This window comes from Equus asinus, chromosome 11 (genome assembly GCF_041296235.1).
Source record: "Equus asinus isolate D_3611 breed Donkey chromosome 11, EquAss-T2T_v2, whole genome shotgun sequence".
Lineage (NCBI taxonomy): Eukaryota > Metazoa > Chordata > Mammalia > Perissodactyla > Equidae > Equus > Equus asinus.
In genome coordinates this window covers 73,511,131-73,531,540 of record NC_091800.1, presented here as the reverse complement: position 1 = coordinate 73,531,540, position 20,410 = coordinate 73,511,131, and the positions used below count along the sequence as shown (strand labels likewise).

At 41.7% G+C, this 20,410-nt stretch overlaps 1 protein-coding gene across 2 annotated transcripts in view; it reads left to right on the top strand.

Annotated features, from left to right (window-relative positions):
* TMTC4 (transmembrane O-mannosyltransferase targeting cadherins 4) overlaps positions 1-10,818 on the top strand; it is a 59,580-nt gene extending 48,762 nt beyond the window's left edge. For both annotated transcript variants that reach the window (XM_070520120.1, XM_044779736.2), the window contains 4 exons: positions 2,866-2,980; positions 3,974-4,086; positions 8,313-8,382; positions 9,562-10,818. In XM_070520120.1, the coding sequence (XP_070376221.1) occupies positions 2,866-2,980; positions 3,974-4,086; positions 8,313-8,382; positions 9,562-9,710 (447 nt within the window). In that variant the 3' untranslated portion in view covers positions 9,711-10,818. The remainder of the gene's footprint in view (positions 1-2,865; positions 2,981-3,973; positions 4,087-8,312; positions 8,383-9,561) is intronic.
* The last annotated feature ends 9,592 nt before the right edge of the window (positions 10,819-20,410 follow it).

Sequence of the window (20,410 nt, the reverse complement as noted above, 5' to 3'; positions counted from 1 at the left end):
GTTGAGACCTTGTACTGCTCTCGGTGTATATTGTTTGCTAATTATGCTACCGTGAAGTGATCTTCCTATGTTCCCTTCTGCCAACTCTTCCTGCTTAAAGATTTTGCTCTCCGTTGCTGTTTAATTATCCAGCTTTTGCCTGCCTGACAGCTTAAAAGCATTAAGAGCTTAATCTTTAACAGCTCAACTAACACATTTGTGTATTGGCAAATAACTTAAAAGTTTCTTTTTTAAAAATCCTCCTTAGTCACCCTTTAGTAACAGAGACAGAAATGTGTTTTGACTTCTGGACCCAGATAAGAAGGGAATACAACGTAGTTGTCTGGTGAAATAGGAAATTGGGAAGAGCTGGATTATTGGGGGCATGCTACTGGTGCTGGAGAGGGACGGTCACAGTGACTGGAGACATTGCTAGAGACAGTTCATCATGCAAGGACTGTTTGTGTCACTCAGGATCCATTCAGGAAAACAGCAACCATGGTAACTAAGTATTGCAAATAGAGAAGATTCAGTACAGGGAATTGGCTAGACAGTTGTTGGAAGGCTGGAAGAACAAAAATGGTGAGGTAATATTAACTCAGAGTAAAAGGAAAGCCTGTAGCATTGGGGGAACAAACGGGAGGAAGTGGTGCCAGCAGAAGTTAAGAGCTGAGATCCTGAAGGAAGAATCTCTGCTTCCAGCCCTGGGACTGTGGAGGAAGGGACAGAGCCACTTCAGAGACACTGCTGAAGATAAGGAAGGAGAGAGGAGAGTGGGGGGAAAGGGCCACTCCCCTCTTCCAGCGCTCTGAGGTCACCTGTGACTCCTATTGGAAGAGATTTAACAAAAGCCTCGTGGCAAAGGACCCTGGGAAATATAGTTTGCAGAATGTCGAAGGTGGGGCATAGGACTAATAGGTAAATAACGTGCGCGTCATCCACCCACTTTCTGGATGGGTGGTTCTTGCAACGTCACCATTTTTCTCTGCTTCCCTTAGAGTATTGTTCACTTTGTATAGATGCTATAAGAAGGGTAAAGGTCAAGACAAAAGTAAATTTTACCTGATTCAGTCTGTTGTTAATCTTCAATAAATAATAATAATAATAATAGTAATAAATAATAAAATACATGAAGAATTTTCCTGTTGTTTAAATGAAATTATGTTGGTTTTCCTGAGTGTGTTAGAAAGAATATCACCAGGGATTTTGTCCATGTGACTCAAATGCATATCACTTGCTAGAGAGAATTGACGGAGAGATCAATGCAACATCAAATAGAGAGAGACAATTAAATGTTAGTATGATAGCAGTCTAAAGTATTTTTAAGTTTTTGAACTTTTCGTATTTCCTCATTTAAGGGGTAAAATACTTAACTTGTCTCTGAGTCCCATGGGAAACTCCGACAACATCTTTAGCAAGTGGATATTCACAAATGTTTCCATAATGCATTAAACCTTTCCTTTTCTTGTATAATATGCCACCTATTTGCTGTGTAGGTCATAGGGCAAGTCAGAATGTTTCTGTTTTCTACTGAAAAGACGGACTTGACAGTAAATAAAGAAATAGGCTTAAACTCATGAATTGTTATCATTTGTACTTTTTGCAGAATATAAGGCACTGAGTTCATTCACATAAGATGTGCTTTTGAACTGAGTTAAAGAGAGCAAAAGGGTCACCTGCTGAAAACTCCATCACTTTCTCCCTGAGTGCTTTTATTCACCATGAAGTGGAGAGCTGCCATTTGGTATTCTGTTATGGATGTTAAACAACATGCTCTCTCAAAAGAAAGCAGCAGATAATTCTCTCTTCCTAAAGGAGGCGCACAGGCTCCAGAATGCCAAGGAGTTTTGCATTACCACATAAGGCTTTTCCAAGGAATTTACAATGTCTGATCTACTCATAGTTGTATGTGAAGCTTAGATGTGGGCAGGAAGAGGCTACTAGACCATTCTTCACAAGATGAATTTGACACACTTAGCTTTTTTTTTTTTTTTGAAGATTAGCCCTGAGCTAACATCTGCTGCCAATCCTCCTCTTTTTGCTGAGCAGACTGGCCCTGAGCTAACATCCATGCCCATCTTCCTCTATTTTGTATGTAGGATGCCTGCCACAACATGGCTTGACAAGTGGTGCCATGTCTGCACCCGGCATCGGAACCAGCAAACCCTGGGCCACCAAAGCAGAATGTGTGAACTTAACCGCTGTGCCACTGGGCCGGCCCCGACACACTTAACTTTTAGTCACGTTAAATGTTTTGTTTTCCCTTTAAAGTAATACTTTTTCAAAGATAGACTATATGAAGTCTTTCTAGAAAAAGATTGGTGATTAGGGGCTGGCCCCATGGCGTGGTGGTTGAGTTTGCACACCCCACTTTGGCAGCCCGGGGTTCACAGGTTCATATCCTACACACGGCTCATGAAGCCATGCTGTGGTGGTGTCCCACGTGCAAAATAGAAGATTGGCACAGATGTTAGCTCAGGGACAATCTTCCTCACCAAAGGCAAAAAAGGCTAATGATTAGATTTTTACCTTATTTCTTTTCAGTAGTCTGAAATATGATTCGACACTTGGAATCACTAAGTTATAGGTTAAGAAGTTGTAGCCTTGGGAGCTAGACCACTCAGTTCTAATGCCTGCTGTACAATTTCTAGATGTGTAACTTTAGGCGAGTTACTTAATTTCTCTATTTTTCAGTTGCTTCATCTGTAAAATGAGGATAGTTTTCTACTTCATTGAGATTATTTTGAGAGTTAAATGAGTTAATATGAAAAAATTGAAGCTCAATAAATACGAGTTAGGTTTTGGATTTGGTTTGGTAATGTCTTGGAAAGGGAAAGCAGAAAAATTGGAATATATTGATTTTTTGGGTCCATACTTTATTTTCAGTATGCAGATCTGAATCGTCATGTGGATGCATTGAACGCCTGGAGAAATGCTACTGTGCTGAAACCGGAGCACAGTTTGGCCTGGAACAACATGATCATACTTCTTGACAATACAGGTACAGAAAGATGAACTGAATCAATCAGGAAATTGCCCCACAGCACAATACCATTGGATAGTTAGGAAACAGATTATTGTGCTTTTGTTTTCCCTAGTGTATGTTAGAGTTTTAAAAAATAATACTCTGGGGTTCAATATTTTGCATTATAAAATTGTCTATTCTTCTAGAAAATGGAGATTACTTTGACATATTGGAATATGAATATTCGAGGAAAATGACAGTTTGCTTAGCATTAGCGTTGAGGAGTGGAGGAAGATTTGTGCCAGTAGCTCATTTCTTCTGAAGCCTGTTATCTAGGATGCTGGAGGTACCCAGAAGTGAGCGAGAATGGCTTCAGGGCTTATGACACAGACGGTGCCAGGTCCGTGCTCTAAAGTTCATGGACTGTGCTCGGAGGAGGTGCCCTGAAACCTACACTCATTTTAGATTCGGTGCTAACAGATTTGACAATCTGGTTTCTTAGCCCATAGCAGACTTAGTCAATTAGTAATCACTCTGCTCCCCTCGTTTGAAAAATCCAAGCATCCCATAAGAAATGATAGTTTTAATTTGGCAGAATTTAAAGCTAGTAAGCCTAAGCAGTGTGGAGAAGAGATAGACATTTGTTTCTAACGAAAGTATAGAATGTATACTTCAGTGTGATACATATTCAGTTATTAAGGTGTTCCTAGGATACTCTTATTCTGCAGACTCATTTTCTTTGATTTGGGTATAACTGGTATCAGGGGAAAAATAAAACTAGGTTTTATATGCTTTTTACTGAATTTAATCAAAAACTGTTGGTTTATTATGTCAGAATTATGCTGGGCTGTGGTGGCTTTGTGACTGATGCCGTCCTGTGTGTGTGTGTGTTACATGTTCTACGTTGATTTTCTTAAGTAGTTTATTCGTGATTGTTGTGTATAGTGCACATAAGCCTGTTAATTAGAAAGAGAGACTCAAATACTAGTACGGTGTTAACCTGTTGTTGTTTTCCGCTTTCTCCTCCAGGTAATTTAGCCCAGGCTGAAGCAGTTGGACGAGAGGCACTGGAGCTGATCCCTAACGACCACTCTCTGATGTTCTCGTTGGCGAATGTGCTGGGGAAGTCACAGAAATACAAGGTGTGTACGCCGCAGGCCAGGATTTCTTACAGTTGATGCCAGCATCTGACAGAAGCCATAAATGTTACTTCTGCCCAGTTAAATTCGGAATTAGGCCAGAACAGTGCACCACTGTGGCTTGGTCAGTTTGCCTCCTGGAGAAGTTGGCCCAAAAGATGGATTTGCGGGGTCAACTACGTGTCCTTTCTCATCAGAATTCACCACTGTTGCTCAAACGTGGGGAGGGGAAGCCCAGAGAAGGGGCAGTGACAGCTCATCCAAGCAGATGCCCGGCCCCAACCCTGGCACAGAGCGGTTTGGTTCTGTTCCTGCAGTTGGGCTGGAGTTCTGGTTTTATTTGTGGACGCCATCTTCACACTAAAAGAATAATGGCCCCTGGAGAATACATGACTGGTTCTTGCTAGTTCCAAGCTTTTCCTCATCTAGAGTCAGTTATGGGTCATCTGCAAGGCCCTCAAAGTGTCTGACCAACAAAAACCACACGCTATTAAATCTGGGTTCTAACTGCCCTCCCAGGATCAGCCCAGAGTAGACTGAATCGGAAGGTGCATAACTCCCCGTGTATCCAGGGGGACTCAGCGCTCCCAATACTGGCAATCTCAAACCATCATTTTGTGCCAGAGGGAGCATGTTAAAAGACAGATGCCCAGATTCCTACCTGCAAGAGATACTGTCTCGGTTGAGTAAGGTCTGGAAATATGCCTTTTTTAACATGCATCCTGGGTGACTAACAGAGGTGTTACAGAAAACACACTTTTAGAAGCAGTGCAATAGTCCTTTCGTGAGAGAGATTTTCTTTCAGAATCAGGGGTTGTATCTAATTTTGATCACACTAGGCCTAAACGTTAGTCATTAATTACTGTATGTTCCGATGTTACTTACTTCTATTCTGCTCATTAGATATCATTATCAGTATAGTTTTCTGTAACAATATTAAGATATTTCTCTCATTTTTGAATAATAGGGAGTTTAAAAGCTTCAGTATATATTTTAGCATTTCTAGATTTTGCTCCACAGATGACTTTTTGAGGGGTTTAGTTGTATTTTTTGCAACTCTGCTTATGTAGCAGGGGAGGAGGTGTGGTTTGTGGATTTCCCTTCTCATGAGTTTTCCAGTCACCTGTGTCAGCCTGGGATGGGTCTGGAGTGTCCAATGACCAGCCACAGTGAGTCATCTTCAGGATGTGACTTCTGTAATAGTTGTATTGATTTTTCTATCATCCCACAGCCTATACACTGGAATTCCTGTTAAGGGGACAGAACCCAGGGTTCCTTTGGCTTCCGGTTCACATTGTTCTTTTTCCAGATAAAGTAGAAAAGACTCTGGTAGAGCAGAATGGAGGTTCCCCATTTCTCTCCACATGTTGTATCCTAATTGTCTAGGCCAGGGTGCTGAGCCTAAGATAATGGAACGGACGCTGAAATCTGGAATAAGATGCTTACTGTGCGCACTGGGCGCATCTAGCTGTATCTAGATACTGCTGGTCTTATTACTTACTTCATATCTTTCTTTAAATAGATTTTTAACACAAATAAATGTATTTAAAGTGGAAACATGATATCACTGCTATAAATACTAGGTAACTGAGAATAGGATAGTTTTATTATGTCTCCGGTAGATACTGTTAACCAAGGCTCCAAGCCTGAGGTCACCGTCTCTCAACTTCAAAGGGAGGTTGGCAGATGTTAGAAGGAGTGACCCCCAAACCACCACCAAACAGAGATTTTTGTCCAGACTTTTTTTGAACCAGAAGAAAGGAAGGCAGGTTGAAGTGGGAACTCCTGTCTTTCGGTGCAATTCGTGGTTTCAGCTTCACGTCGGATCACCTGTGTCACCTTCCCTAGTTGGAGCGGTCTATAGGGTGTCCCTTGTGAAACGCTGTCCAAGGGAATAGACGTGGATTTCAGGATGTTGCTGTGGCGATGCTGGTACCCTGCGGCCAGTGTGGCTGAAATGACCTTGACTGCCCTGTCCCCTCTGCAAGGACTTTCTCTGTCCCATGTGTTACCCTAAACCTTTGTCAAATACATTTTGTCTAATACACTTCAAAAAATAATATACTAGTTTCCCTTTCTATTGATGAAAAAAATATCCCCGATTTTAAATGTGAGTTTATTTATTTGTTCCTTGGCATAAATCAGCTCGTTGCCTGGCTCTTTCAGCATCCCCACACCTCCACAGATCAGTCTATAAACAGTTCATTGCTTTCCAGAACAGAGCTGTTAAGAAGCCTGATTTAATAGATGAGCATTTCGTGGGCTTTGAATACCCACAGACATTTGTGTTCTAAAGAGGCCTCCAGCCTTGCCGTCCCTCCCAGGACTCCGGTGCAGTCCCAGGGGCCACTGAAGCATCCTCTCAGGGCTGCCCCACTGTCACCCAAGATGGAGCCTGTCCACCCACACTCACCTCACCCCGCAACCTGCTCTTCCTCCTCCTTTTGTCAACATGCCATCGTTTTTATATCTTCCAGGCCCAGGAAATTTGCCTCATTTTTTCTGCCCCAATTCCCTCCCTTATCCTCCCATTCCTTCCCACCCAGCCTCCTCATCACCCCTTCAGGGTGCAGGCCCTGCCTTGCCAAGAGCAGCAGCCCCCTGACTGAGTGTAAGGCCTGCACACGCTGTCCTGAACGCCACCACATCCTCCAAACCTGACTCCGACAGCACGTCGTCCCGAATCATATCCACACTCGTGGGCATTTGAGAATTTAGTTAAATGAATCAAGAATGAATCTCGCATCCCCTTGAGAACTCCTAACTTGGTTTTCTTCTCTTAATCAGTAGCCTCTAGTTAACACATCTTAAAGCACATTTCAATTCCCTGGCCTTCTTATTTCTCAAATTTTAGATTTTTAAATGGAAATGTTTGAAAATCATCAGAAACAACATGACTTCTTAGAAACCACTACAAATGTACACAATCCATTTGATTTTTTTTTTTTTTTTTTGCAGTGTATCTAACATGACAGGAAAGTCTTAGACTTCCTTGTGGGAGTTTCAGCTACTGAAACTTGGAGCAGACCCTGACTTTGAACCGAGTTCTGAAAGTGATGTTTGCTGACATCCTGATGTATATTATCCTGATGTCTTTTTTCCATCCCTCATGGATGACATTTCTAAAACACTAGAGTTTTCTCTGCCAGCTCTGTCTGAAGGTTGTGGTTTCAGAGATGTTCACCCAAATGCCCAGCCTGTTTCTCAGGAGTGCATAGCCCATTACAGGACAAGGAAGCCGGCCTCCCTTCACCTTGTAAAACACATGATCCTGGACGTGGGAAGCCCACCTGGAAACACTCACGTAGGGCGCAGATGGAAGGAGCAAACCTGTCCCCCAGCCACCAGCTTTGGTTGTTTAAGTTTGGCGCTCTGATGCAGATTAAAGCAGGCGTGGCCCTCTAGGAGCACAAATGCAGGCGGCGTGAAGAGCTGCCCCTGGCAGGTTAGGCGTCTTTATTTCTGAGCGTTATGGTAGAAAGGCACCATCCAGTCAGCCGCGGTCCAGTAACGATCAGGTGAGGGAACACTTGGCCGTGCTTCTTCGTGACCTGATTGGCAGTGAGTACCATTTGGAGGAAACAGAGGCCTATGCAAGGGTCAGCTCACACACATCAGGGGTGTTTGGTCGGGCTCATGTGCTGTCCTGCAGCAGCTCAGGTGACAGGTCTGTCCCTCAGTCTCTGGTCATTTTTTCCAGCTAAATGGTTTGCTGAGGTGGTTGTGGGTTCTTGGGGGAGATTAAATAGGCCCCAGCTCCCACCTTGAGAATCCTGGAAATGAGTTCATTGGTGTAACTGATGGTGACGCTTTCATGGGTGTCCTCAACAGCCCAGCCCTTTCCTGCTCCTTTGACCTTCCCTCTCCCTCCCCTGCACCCTGAACCGAACCATTTGCTTGAAGTTGCGGAATTCCGGCCACTTCAGGGAGGCAGGAGGCAGAGCTCATCAGCATATTCGTCCTCTCTCAGCAGCTGCCATTGCTTTCCACTGACCCTCACCCCTCACTCCTGCCCTGTCACCTTTGCCCTGTCACATGTTTCCCTGACTGCCCTTCCAAGTCTCTTCTCAACAGGGTGTGGCCCTGCTGGGCGTTCCAAGTGTTCCTGGGAGAAGGATACCGTGGACCAAAACGAGCACATTAGAAGTTTGGAAACCATAGGCAATAAAACTGTGTGTTACTTTTGCATCATGTGCAGTACCTTATTTTTTGTGTATTTTTTCTTTTAGGAATCTGAAGCTTTATTCCTCAAAGCAATTAAAGCTCATCCAAATGCTGCAAGTTACCATGGCAATTTGGGTAAGGGGAATTTTCACTTTCAACCATATCGAAATTCCATGTAATCTTAATGAAATGGGTATATTTCTGTAAAATCAACATTGGGAAAGTAGGGTTTTTTTTTTTTAAATCTAGCCTGTATTGTCCTTTATAATGTGGGGTTTTTTTTTAAAGAAATGATTAGATTTAGAAGGTAGCTAAAATAGTCATAATTCCAAATCTTAGTAGTATGACCAAAATAACCCCCAAAATCCCCCACTCACTTTATCACCTTCTTAATGATGAAACTCGTATTTTCTTTGTGTGAAGAATTCTAGAATGCTAAACTGGGAAGTACTTTGGAAGTTGAAAGTCTGAATTTCGTCTTTTTCCTTTTTCCATATTGGACCCTCCATTCCAGTCTGGTCTCCTCCATGTTCTTATGTTCTCTTAGGCCTTGGCTAAAAATACATTTACAATGATTTATTCCCTAGAATTCCTGTCTTCCATTTTTAAGTCTCAATAATTAAGATTTTTTTGAGTACAGTAGGTAGATGTTTAGAATGCTCAGTCAAATGAAAATTTTTTCACCGCGTCTGTTCCCTGTGGAGTCTGGAGCTTCTCATCGTGAAAGTCATGAAGCATCAATGGTTATTCCTCTGCCCATGTCGAAAGTTCATTTTACTTACAAATCATAATAATCAGAGGCTTACCATTCTAATAATTAGATTTACTTTAACTAACATTTTATGATCAGACCTTGATGTTAGAACCCCTGTTTCCAGCTGGCAACCATTATCTTGCCAAAAGGTGTAGGGAAATCTTTATTTAAAGTAAACAGCTGGACTTCTCCATCATCAGGTCCCTAGGCAGGGCTGGAGCCCAGCCCTCTCCAGCCTGGCTTCTGGAAATGTCATGGCAGCATTGAGAAACTTCCCAAACCCCTTCTTTTACTGCTTTATGTAATAATGTTGCTGTCAGGAAACCAATCGTGCCTGGTGATATGCAGAACCCCAGGAGTAACTGGCGGTGGTTAAACGGACAATCTCCAGGGGGTGTGATTACAATAAATAAAGTCTGTGGTACAAACAATATTATTTTAAACAACGATTTTTGAAAACTGTGTGCAGCAGTTCTGTAATATTTCTTTGTACAAGTGGTTGGGAATACTGCAAGTTATTCGGAAGCATTTCCAATGAAATTCATCTCTTGCTATTTCAGCTGTGCTTTATCATCGTTGGGGACATCTAGACTTGGCCAAAAAACACTATGAGATCTCTCTGCAGCTTGACCCCACTGCATCAGGAACTAAGGAGAATTATGGTCTCCTAAGAAGAAAGCTAGAGCAGATGCAAAAAAAAGACGTCTGATCCTTTTTCCTTCATTTTTTGAGTTTGTGCGTGTTTGCATGAGGCATATCTTTAATGTTATGTGGTTATGTTTAACCATTTAAAAGTCTTACTTGTTTATTTTATTGGGTTTTTCTTTCCTAGGAAAACAAAGACATGCAAAAAGATTACAGCACCAGCAATATAATCTTGAATGCTTGATGTGGTTTTTGCATTGAAATTGTATTTTTTCAGACAACTCAAATGTAAATTGTAAAATTCCAAGTATGAAGTCTTTTTTAATTAAAAATAAAAAGAGAAAAAAATTATCTTGAGCAACTTCAGTAGAATTAAACCTGCATTTGGGATGTGAGCTGTGTTGTCTAAAGACTAGTATTATTAAACCTCGATTGTGAACAAGAAATGACAAACTGGCTCCTACAATTTATATAAATATCGACTGTGTCTGTATATTAGAATTTTTATTTAATGACAAGAAAGTAAATTAAGAGCTTTGGTTTTTTAATCTTTTTTTAAACAATATACTATGAACTTCATTTGTAAAGAAATATATTTATTTGTATTTTTATGTTTTGAACAGGGCAAGTAATTGAACGAAGAATGGAAATTTTAACATCTAGTATATTTATGTACTTTCCCCCTCATAGGAAGAAATTCACTCCTGCAGTGTTTTTTGGCTTCTCTAATGTGTGCAGTTTCGTAACATAGGAAATCATGTGGTATTCTCTGTAAACTGTCCCTGTTAATAGAAAATTCCAGCCATGCTTTCAGCAAAAGCAGGCAGCCTGATGTCTTTGTTTCTGTTACATCCGGTATTAAGAGGGCTACACATCTGTGTAAGTTGCTTTTTTATGTTTTTAACTGTAAAGCAATTTTCCATTTGGCTTAATGGAACTAGTCATTACTATATCCGGAAAATGCAAAAAGTAAATTGTCTCTCAAAAGGAGCCACATTTAGGGAGTTTGTGGTATTTTTAAGAATTGGATTATTTTTCCTGATTTATTTAATCAGAATAATCATGTTTATTTATTTTACTTTATCCCTCTGTGTATGCTGTTGACCTAATGATTTATGCAATCTCTGTAATTTCTTATGCAGTAAAATTATTACACAAACTGATATAAAAAATGTCATGCTGCCTTGTTATGAGATGACTTTCAAGTTAGTGAACTTTGTGTCCTCCTTTCCCTTACAATGAAGTCAAAGTGACCAATTCATCTAGTATGTGGCTTCTATTTGGTTTTAGGGACCGTTTACTAGAATCGCACTGTGGAGTTGTCCAGGTTCAGAGAATCGGGTGAATAGCTCCCGCACTGAGATGAATTTTATTCTCTACAGTCAGTTTTTGGGGGCCAGATCTGCATAGACTTGTAAATCAGTAATTGTAATTTATGATGGTTGAGGTACATCCGAAAAGAAAGTGCTGGTGCTTGATATACATCAGAAAACACAGTGCTGTGTTTCAGACATTTCTTAAATGGTCCTGAATTAACTGTAACAATTTATAGATCTCGTAGGCTTGGGAGCTGTCTTATTCTTAATTTATGTTCCTATAGTGCTTAGCTTGGCAGATAATAGATGTACTATATGCTTGTTGATTCATTTTTAAAACAAATTCCTTTCTTTAAAACAGTACTTGCCTTTTGAGAGTAAAGAAGAAATATTTCTTGTAAAAGCTCCTTCAGGATCCATTTCTTTCTACTAATACTGAAAATTTAGTGTCGAATCAAGACGTGCATGTCTGGGGCTCCTGCCTACAGAACGAATCCCTTTAGCTCTCACCTCTCCATCTCTCAGGATTTCCATCGCCGCTGTCTCCTCTCCAGGAAGACACCCGTTTATTTGACTGATGTTCCAGGAAGTCTTTTATGTCTGCAGATTTGGGAAGTGCACCATGCTGGCTCTCTTTCCTTCCTTGTTTTTCCATCTTAAGGTGGCCACCCTCTTTATTTCTTGGGTTTCCTTTCTAACGAGACTGAAGTGGAAGGCTGTCTCCCAGTTCCCCTCTTATTTGGTATCTCTTTCTTTTAATGTTTTTTTTTTTTTTAAAGATTTTATTTTTTCCTTTTTCTCCCCAAAGCCCCCCGGTACATAGTTGTGTATTCTTCGTTGTGGGTTCCTCTAGTTGTGGCATGTGGGACGCTGCCTCAGCGTGGTCTGACGAGCAGTGCCATGTCCGCGCCCAGGATTCGAACCGACGAAACACTGGGCCGCCTGCAGCGGAGTGCGCGAACTTAACCACTCGGCCACGGGGCCAGCCCCTTCTTTTAATGTTTTTATTGCTAATCACAGTAGGGGTAAGGGAGGGGGTGTCAAAACAAACATGGGGGGAGTTCCCAGTTTGAGAAATCTGAGAGTCCTCGCCACCGTCCTTCACCTCCCTGGTGGGGAGCATCACGAAACCTCAGAAGGCAGTTTGGGGTTGTTTCTATTTGGTCAACATGTATTACTACTACATTTCTTCCATATTTAAATGGAGTCTTACATTTATTTCTTCAAAATTTCCTCCTGTAGACATAGCCTACCGTGCCTTGACAGGGTTCTTCAGGGTTCTGATTCTATCACATTTCTTAAGTGCGGTGGTCTTTACATTTTATTTCAAATGACTGACTTAAAATATCATGCAGAGTTGAAGACCAAGCCCCACAGCAAAGCACTGGATGTCGATGGCCATGTTCACATCCATCAGCTTGGACTTTAGGGTGAGAAAACCTAGATGTGGGTCGTGGTTCTTACACTGTGACATCATAGGCAAGTCATTTAGCATTGCTTAAGCCCCAGTTTCTCATCTGTAAAATGGGGATAAGATCTCCCTGAGGGTAATGAGGTAGGCCCAGGAGGCCCTCAATAAATGATAGGTTGGATTTTTGGAAGAGAGTGTAGATTTTACAGCAGACAGATTTGGCCTTAAATACATTCATTCTGCTATTCACTCTACAAATATTAAGTGCCTGCCATGTGCCAGAGACTGTCCTAGGCACTGGGAATATGGTGGTGAGTGAAAGTGGACATGGCCCCTTGCCGTCATGCAGCAGTGAGAGACAGTAATTGTCAAATGGTCATATAATTAATAACAGGAGAGGAAGACTGGATCTAACCTGAGTTAGAAGAGGGATCTCTGAGAACATGATTTCTGAACTGAGATTTGATAGGCAGAGAGGAAGAAGATCACTCTAGGTCAGCAGTGCTCAACCAAGGAAGATTTTGTCCCCCAGGGGACAGTTGGCAATGCCTAGAAACATTTTTGGTTGTCACAATTCATGGGGGTGAGAGGATGCTAATGTACATCCAACAACGCACAGGAAGCCCCCTTCACAAAAAATTATCTGGTCCAAAATGTCAGCAGTGGCAAGGTTATGGAAACCTGAACTATGCACACAGAAGAAACAGCATATGCAAAGGCCCTGTGGTGAGAAAGCTAAAGTACTTGGTGAGCAAAGTCCAAGTCAGGGAGAGCACTTGGTGGGTCTGGTAAAGGTGACTAGAGGCAGACTATGCCAGGGTTTGTGGACCACATGGTCTTTATCTTAAACCATGGAAGGATTGATGAGTGGCATTATCAGATTTATATTTTGAAAAGATTACTTTGGCTGTTGGTAGGAAAGGAATTGGAGGGAGGCAGAGAAGACATGAGCAGATCAGCAGAGAGACCATTCTTTGTGTCCAGGGTGGAGATAAAAAGGCGGCTTAGCGTAGCCACATGGCAGTGAAGTTGGAGAAAAGTGGAGTGAACTGAGAAATGTTCGGGGGGTCCAATTGGTGATGGATAGGAGGTAGATTGGTGAGGGAATGAGAGCTGTCAAGGTTCTTCATACAGTTAAGCAGAGAAGGGTAGAAGCCATTGAGAGGGAGAGGCTGACTATAAACCAGAGAAGGCATGCGGGCCTTGAGAAGAAAGGAAGGAACGGGACCCAAAATCAGGTACAAAATAGGAAATAAAGCCCCTGTAGGTTACGAGGTCCAGATTTGGACAGATGTAGACACGTCTGTACATTTGTACAGTTGGCCAAACCCCAGTTGCAGCGTAGCTGAATTACAAGAATTTTGACCTTCTTGAGCTTCAGTTCTTTCATATAAAAAATTCAGGTAATGGGGCCGGCCCTGTGGCTGAGTGGTCAAGTTCATGCACTCCGCTGTGGTGGCCCAGGGTTTTGCTGGTTCAGATCCTGGGCAGGGACATGGTGCTGCTCATCAGGCCACATTGAGGTAGTGTCCCACATGCCACAACTAGAAGGACCCACAACTAAAATATACAACTATGTACTGGGGGGATTTGAGGAGAAAAAAGCAGAAAGAAAAAAAACAGAAAATTGGCAACAGTTGTTAGCTCAGGTGCCAATCTTTTTTAAAAAAAATAAGTATCTTTGCAAAAAATAAACAATTTGACATGAACCTAAGCAAAATTTACCTTTTTTGGTTTCTAAGTTGAAATAAAATGCTGCAAAATGACATTTTTGAGGCCAATGGTAAAAAGCAAATTTTTGTCAAATTTCTTATAATAAAGGTTATGATTATGTGAGAATATGTGAATATTTTTTAGAAATACATACTAAGTCTGTAGAGGTGAAATGATGAGAGGTCTGGGGGTTTGTAACAACAAAAAGAAAGAAAGGGAGGGAACGGAGAGGAGAAAGCGGGCCTCTGCTCATGTTTCCTGACACAATTCTTACAAAATCAAAATCTTACAAAAATGGGGTAAATCATATTTTCATCTTTTGCATACATCTTTTAAATGTCTTTGTTTAATGGTGGACTTCCTGGTTCTATTCCATGTCCCCATCATTTCCTTCCTTGGAATCACAGTCCTAATTGCATTTTTGAGAACCTCCCTATCCTCTTCAGCTGTTTAACTTCTGGAAATACACCTTCCTAAAGCCTAGCCATTTTGGTTTTGCATTTCACAAACTAACTGTACGGCCACTTTCTTCAAAAATCATTTTTTTCACTTTACCAACCAACTTCCAATTGTTGATTAGTATTAGGTTGTTCCAGTTGTCTGTTGCTCCAAAACTTAGTGCTTAAAATAACCATTTATTTTGCTCATTGTGATGGTTAATTTTATGCATCAACCTGACTGGGCCACAACGTGCCCGGGTATTTGGTCAAACATGATTGCCCTAATACACTCATGCAGCTACAAGTTGTGCTGAAATTGATCCCCAATAGCTCCACTCTGTGCAGTGTGAGGTGGGGTGGCACAAAGGCTGGGGCATGGAATCCTCTGTTTCTCATTCATATGTCTGGTAGTTGATGCTGGCTATTGACTGTGACCTCATGAGGAGCTGCAACCTGAAATACCAACACCTGACCTCTCCACATGGATGCTTGGGCTTCCTCACAGCATGGTGGCTGCGTTCCAAGCAGATGCCTTCCAAAAGGGCCAAGGGGAAGTTGTATTGACTTTTATGATCTAGGCTTAGAACTCACATAGTGTCTCCTGCCACAGTCACAGGTCCGTTGAGATTCAAGGGGAGGGAACGTAGACCTCACTTCTCCGTGGGAGATATGTCAAGATCTCATTGTAAGATGAGTGCATGGGATAGGAAATCTTGTTGCAGCCATCTTGGAAATATAAGACAATAGCAGTTTACCTTTGACTTCCAGACTAATCTTTGGGAATTAAAATAATAAGGCAAGTCAGAATCTTGACAGAGACTCTGCCAAATATGATGTCCAGCAGATGTTCAGGTCACTGGAGCAATGCTTCACTCCCTCTATGTTGTGTTGGTGGCAATTTTGTGATTTGTATTTTGAGACCCATCATTCATGTCCCCCACCTGACCAAGTAGACAGTAGTGACTGCTGCAATAATGTCACAGCTCTCCAGCTCTCTTTTCATCTCCTCTGGTGAGCTGCCACCCCGAAATTTCCATACAAGTGTCTGTCTTTTTGATTAGTAGGCCTCTTCCCTCAGTGGCCTCTCTCTTTTAAACAGGGTATAGCTTTTCAAAGCCAAAGTCCATCTTGACTCACATCCTACTACATTTTGGATTGATGTCACCAATCTGAGATTGTTTTTACTCTCATATTTTTATTACTTTTTATTTGGAGATCATTACAGATTCACATGCAATTATAAGAAATAATACTGTGATGCCATAAAGCCTGTACTTCATTTCCCCCAATGGTACATCTTGCAGAACTATAGTACAATATCACAACCAAGAAATTGACATTGATACATCCACCAATCTTATTCAGATGTCACCAGTCTTACATGTACTCATTTGTGTATGTAGGTCTGCAATTTTATCACGTGTAGATTTGTGTGGTCAGCACAGTCAAGATACAGAACAGTCCCATCACAAGGATCCCTCATGCTACTTTCATGTCATTACTTTTTTCAAGATGTTTCCTTGAGCACTGACTGTGCACTAGCAGTGTGCTGGCTGCTGGGGATACGATGGAAAATGAAAACAGCTGGGATTCCCGCCCCTGTGGAGCTTAAAGTCTGGATTACCTCACCCTCACTGTGTACCCAGTTTGGACGTGCTGGTGTAGACATCTGGGACTAAGCATTGTTACCAGGTCCCTCTCCAGGGACTCCTTGGGGAGTCAGCAGGCCCCTCTGTCACTCATTCACATCTTCTACATTTTTGCAGCTGCCCAGGTGTCACAGGTTATCAGGGTATTTCTTTCCTTCTTCTATATTCAAAATTCTCCATTAGTGGGGCTGGCCCAGTGTTGTAGTGCGTAAGTTTTAGGCGATCCCATTTCGGCGGCCTGGGGTTCACAGGTTTGGATCCAGGGCACGGATCTACACACCGCTCATCAAGCCATGCTGTGGCAGCATCCCACATACAAAATAGAGGAGGAATGACAACAGATGTTGGCTCAGGGCCGATCTTCCTCACCCACACACACAAAAATTCTCCATTAGTTGGTGAATCTGTCTTTTTCCTGGAGGCAATGAAACAGAATTAAGTTGAACTTTCTATCCGTTTCATAGGGGCAGATATTGGTTCAGTTGTCTCTGCCTTCTCCTTTGGGCCTTGTATTTATGGTAAAAGCTTCACCAGGCATCAGGGAAAATGAAGAGTTATACTGAGGCATAAACTCCATTGAAGGGTCAGCCATATTGTGCATAGATAAGAGGAATTTGCAATGCACATATTGACCCAAATAGAAGGATCCCAAGAGTTGAGAAACTCTGATTTTCGGTAAAGTGAGACATTTCATATTACTTGAAATACTCATTAATATATGCCAAATATGATTATGGATTATTACAAGCCCATTTTAAAATCCCCAAAGAGCCTTGTCTTGAATGATCTCTCCCACCTCTAAAATTCTACCAAGAAGATATTAATTTAGGCTATGGCCTCTTTTAAGATAATGTCTGTCACAAAATACAAATCGGAAGCTGGTCTCTAGTTCAAAAGAGAAGAAACAAAGCCCATGTGGAACAGTTTGGTTGAGATGAAAGGGACAAAAAAAGATAATGGTGGAGACGGAAGCCAAGAGAATGCCATCAAATATCAAGGCTCTTCACTTGTTCTTCTTTCATAGTCCAATCTCTTTTCTTTAAACTTATAGGAATTACAGTTTATTTTAACATTGGCTGTTTCTCAGAGATAAGAAGTGGGAAGGAGAGAGATTTTTCACTTTCTACTTTGTAACTCTCTGCATCATTTGAAATAATTTTTCTTAAAGGAATATGTGTGACATCACAGAGAAATCTTTATTCAAGAGAGCCATGGATGTGTTTGTAATAAAGCTGCGATAAGGTGTGTGGGTAGGAAGGAGACACCATAAGAGAAATTCAGGTAATGAGAGGCGGTTGCTAAATTGCTTTGCTCAACAGATGAGAAGGATGCTGGGAGACTGGGGCCTCCAGAGTGATGCTGCGTGAAAAGAACTTTGGAGGTAGCAGTTTTCAGGCCGTTGGCCAGACTATGTACATGCAGTGCAGACTCTTTTCTGAAGCATGCCTCTAAGTCTTCACTGAAATCTATATGCTGTGTGACTCTTGGTGGTTGTCTGGATATAGGTGGCATTTGGGTGCATAAAGCTTGAATGTGAAAGGAAAATCTGTTACACCTGTGTTTGAATTTCGTTCTTGCATTTACCAATTGTATGAACTTAAGCAAGTGTAGTGGGTCGAATAGCATCTCCCCAAAATCCATACCCACCCAGAACATCAGAGTATGATCATATTTGGAAATAGGGTCTTTATAGATGTAATTAGTTAAGGATCTCGAGAGGAAATCATCCTGAATTTAGAATGGGCCCTGAATCCAATGACGGATGTCTTATAAAAAGAGGAGAGGACACAGAGAGACACACAGAGAAAAGAAGCCCCCGGGAGGATGGAGGCAAAGATTAGAGTGATGCTGCCACAAGCCAAGGAATGCCAGGAGCCACCAGGAGCTGGAAGAGACAAGAAAGGGTCCTCCCCTAGAGCCTTCAGAGAGAGCGTGGCCCTGCCCACACCTTGATTTCGGACTTCTGGCTTCCAGAACATTTCTGATGTTTAAAGCCACCCAGTTTGTGGGAATTTGTGGCAGCTCTAGGAAACTTATATAGCAAGGAACAGTCCTTCAGCCCCTCAGCTTCCTCATCTGTAAAATAGGGGCTGGGATTACCTTTTTCACAGAATTATTGAGAGGTTTCAAGGAGAAAATGCATATAAAGTCCTAAACCAGTGCTTGGCACATCGTAATATTCAATAAATAATTGAAAGAGGGAGAACCCTCACTTTTCTTGAGGTTTGTATCCTGTAATTCTATGGCCCAGGAAACAGTCTCAGATTTTTATTTTTATCACTCATGTTCTAAGTCTGATTAGTTCAACAAGTCCTTTAAATGTTACACTGTTTGTCAAAACTGCCTTGAGAATCCTGCTTTTCTAATCATTTTATTTTTAAATATGTGGTATTTTTCAAGGACCAATAAAGCTTTCTGCTTCCTACTTAGGATAAGTGTTTGAGAAAACGTTTTCCCTGTAGCTTTCAATTGCACTTTTATCCATCATTAAAAATAGTTTTGTCTCAGCAGTTGCATTTCAATAGCATTAATTTTGATGAATAGACTTGAGATTTGTCTTGAGGAATATCAAAACTGCTCATTTCTAGAACTTTCTGATAAAGTATATGGATGATAGCTTTTACAGTGCTGGTCTAGAAAACTGCAGACATCAGCAAACAAGGTGAGCATGTGGAAGAACAGAGACCAGGGTGTGAAATCTATCCTTGGGCCAACTGCACTGACATACATCATTTTTGTTTTAAGCTTCAACAATTCAATTAGATATAAACACTTCCAACCTGCCATTAGTTACCAGGAATCTGGGATAAGTCACTAAATTACTGTGGACCTCAGGCGTTTCTAATAAAAGCAAGGGCAGTGGTGGTTGTTAATTTCTCCTCTATGAAATGAGAGAGTTGGACTACACCAGTGGTCTTTAAATATCCTTAGATGCTTAACCTTTTTGCTTTAACCTTTCAAAACTCAATCTTAGACAGAAGTCCACTGTAAAAAGTTATAAAAGTGACCTGCTTTGGACGCTTACATGAGTCCTCATAAAAAATCTGTTGTAAAATGTAAGAATGTTTGAAATTCCACCACTCTTGTGGAAATAAAATATTTTGAAGGTTTCTAGTCCTGATATGGCCTAGTAAGGTAAGAAGTGCCTCAGACTGAAAAAGTAAGCTTCTGTTCCCCCGTTCATCAAGCCGAGACAGCACAGATTCAGACAGCTGCAAAGTGAGGTGGAAACCACATTTCTCCCACGGACCTGCTGAAACTGGAATGTGTCAAAGACCTGCCTTCTGTGGCCGCGTGAGTGCTGCCTTCTTCCTCACTGAGACACCTCGTTCCGGAAGAGCACTGACTATCAGATGTGGCTGTTTGAAGTCGTCAGTGAGAATGAAACATCCCGCTCTACCTGGAGGATCCTAGAGACTTTCACACACACAAGCAGCCTCAGTCTCGGTTTCCAAACTATTTGCTGAGCTTCATTTAAATAGCGTCTGGATACACCCTTCCACATCTATTGAAACTTTGTGATGTCCAAGGACATAGGACCCTGGGTCCATTCTGCAGTCCAGACTTGATGTTGACCCTCTGCACACAGCCCTGTTTGTCTCCAGCCTGTGAAAATACCACTCCCCCTAAACATCATCCCTCCCCCAAATCTCCAAATTCCATCTTTGATGAGGCATCTCAGGGTTGCTCTGGTGTGTAGTCTCTGCCACTGCAAGGCACCAATAAATCTGACTTTGTCCAATGATGGTTTCGTACTGGAAGATTTCAATTGGGCTAAGACAGGTCACATGCTAATCACATGATCTTGCTCAAGCCATCTAACCCCTTTGCCTCCTCTGTAAAGTGGAGGAAATTCTCCACCTGGCCTTTACTCTACAATGCAAGGGCGAGGATCAGATGTGATAATGTATATGAAGGCTCTTCATGGATAGAACTATATTCATTGGAACTAGCACTTTTAACAAAAAGGTTCAAATATAAAGAAATTATTAGTCCAGATGAGATACACTTCACTGTATACCTTCCAGCTTCCCTGTTTTAGCCCACACGTTAAGGAGCACCGGTTTTAGGTTCAGCTGGATATGGGTTCAAATCTCCACACTCTTGTTAACCGGCAGTGTGCCTTTGGATGGATTATTGAGCCTCTTGGAGCCATTTCATGTGTAAAATGAGAATGATAATATCTGCTTCATACTATTGTTCAAAGGATAAAATGAGAAGAGTCATATGGTGCC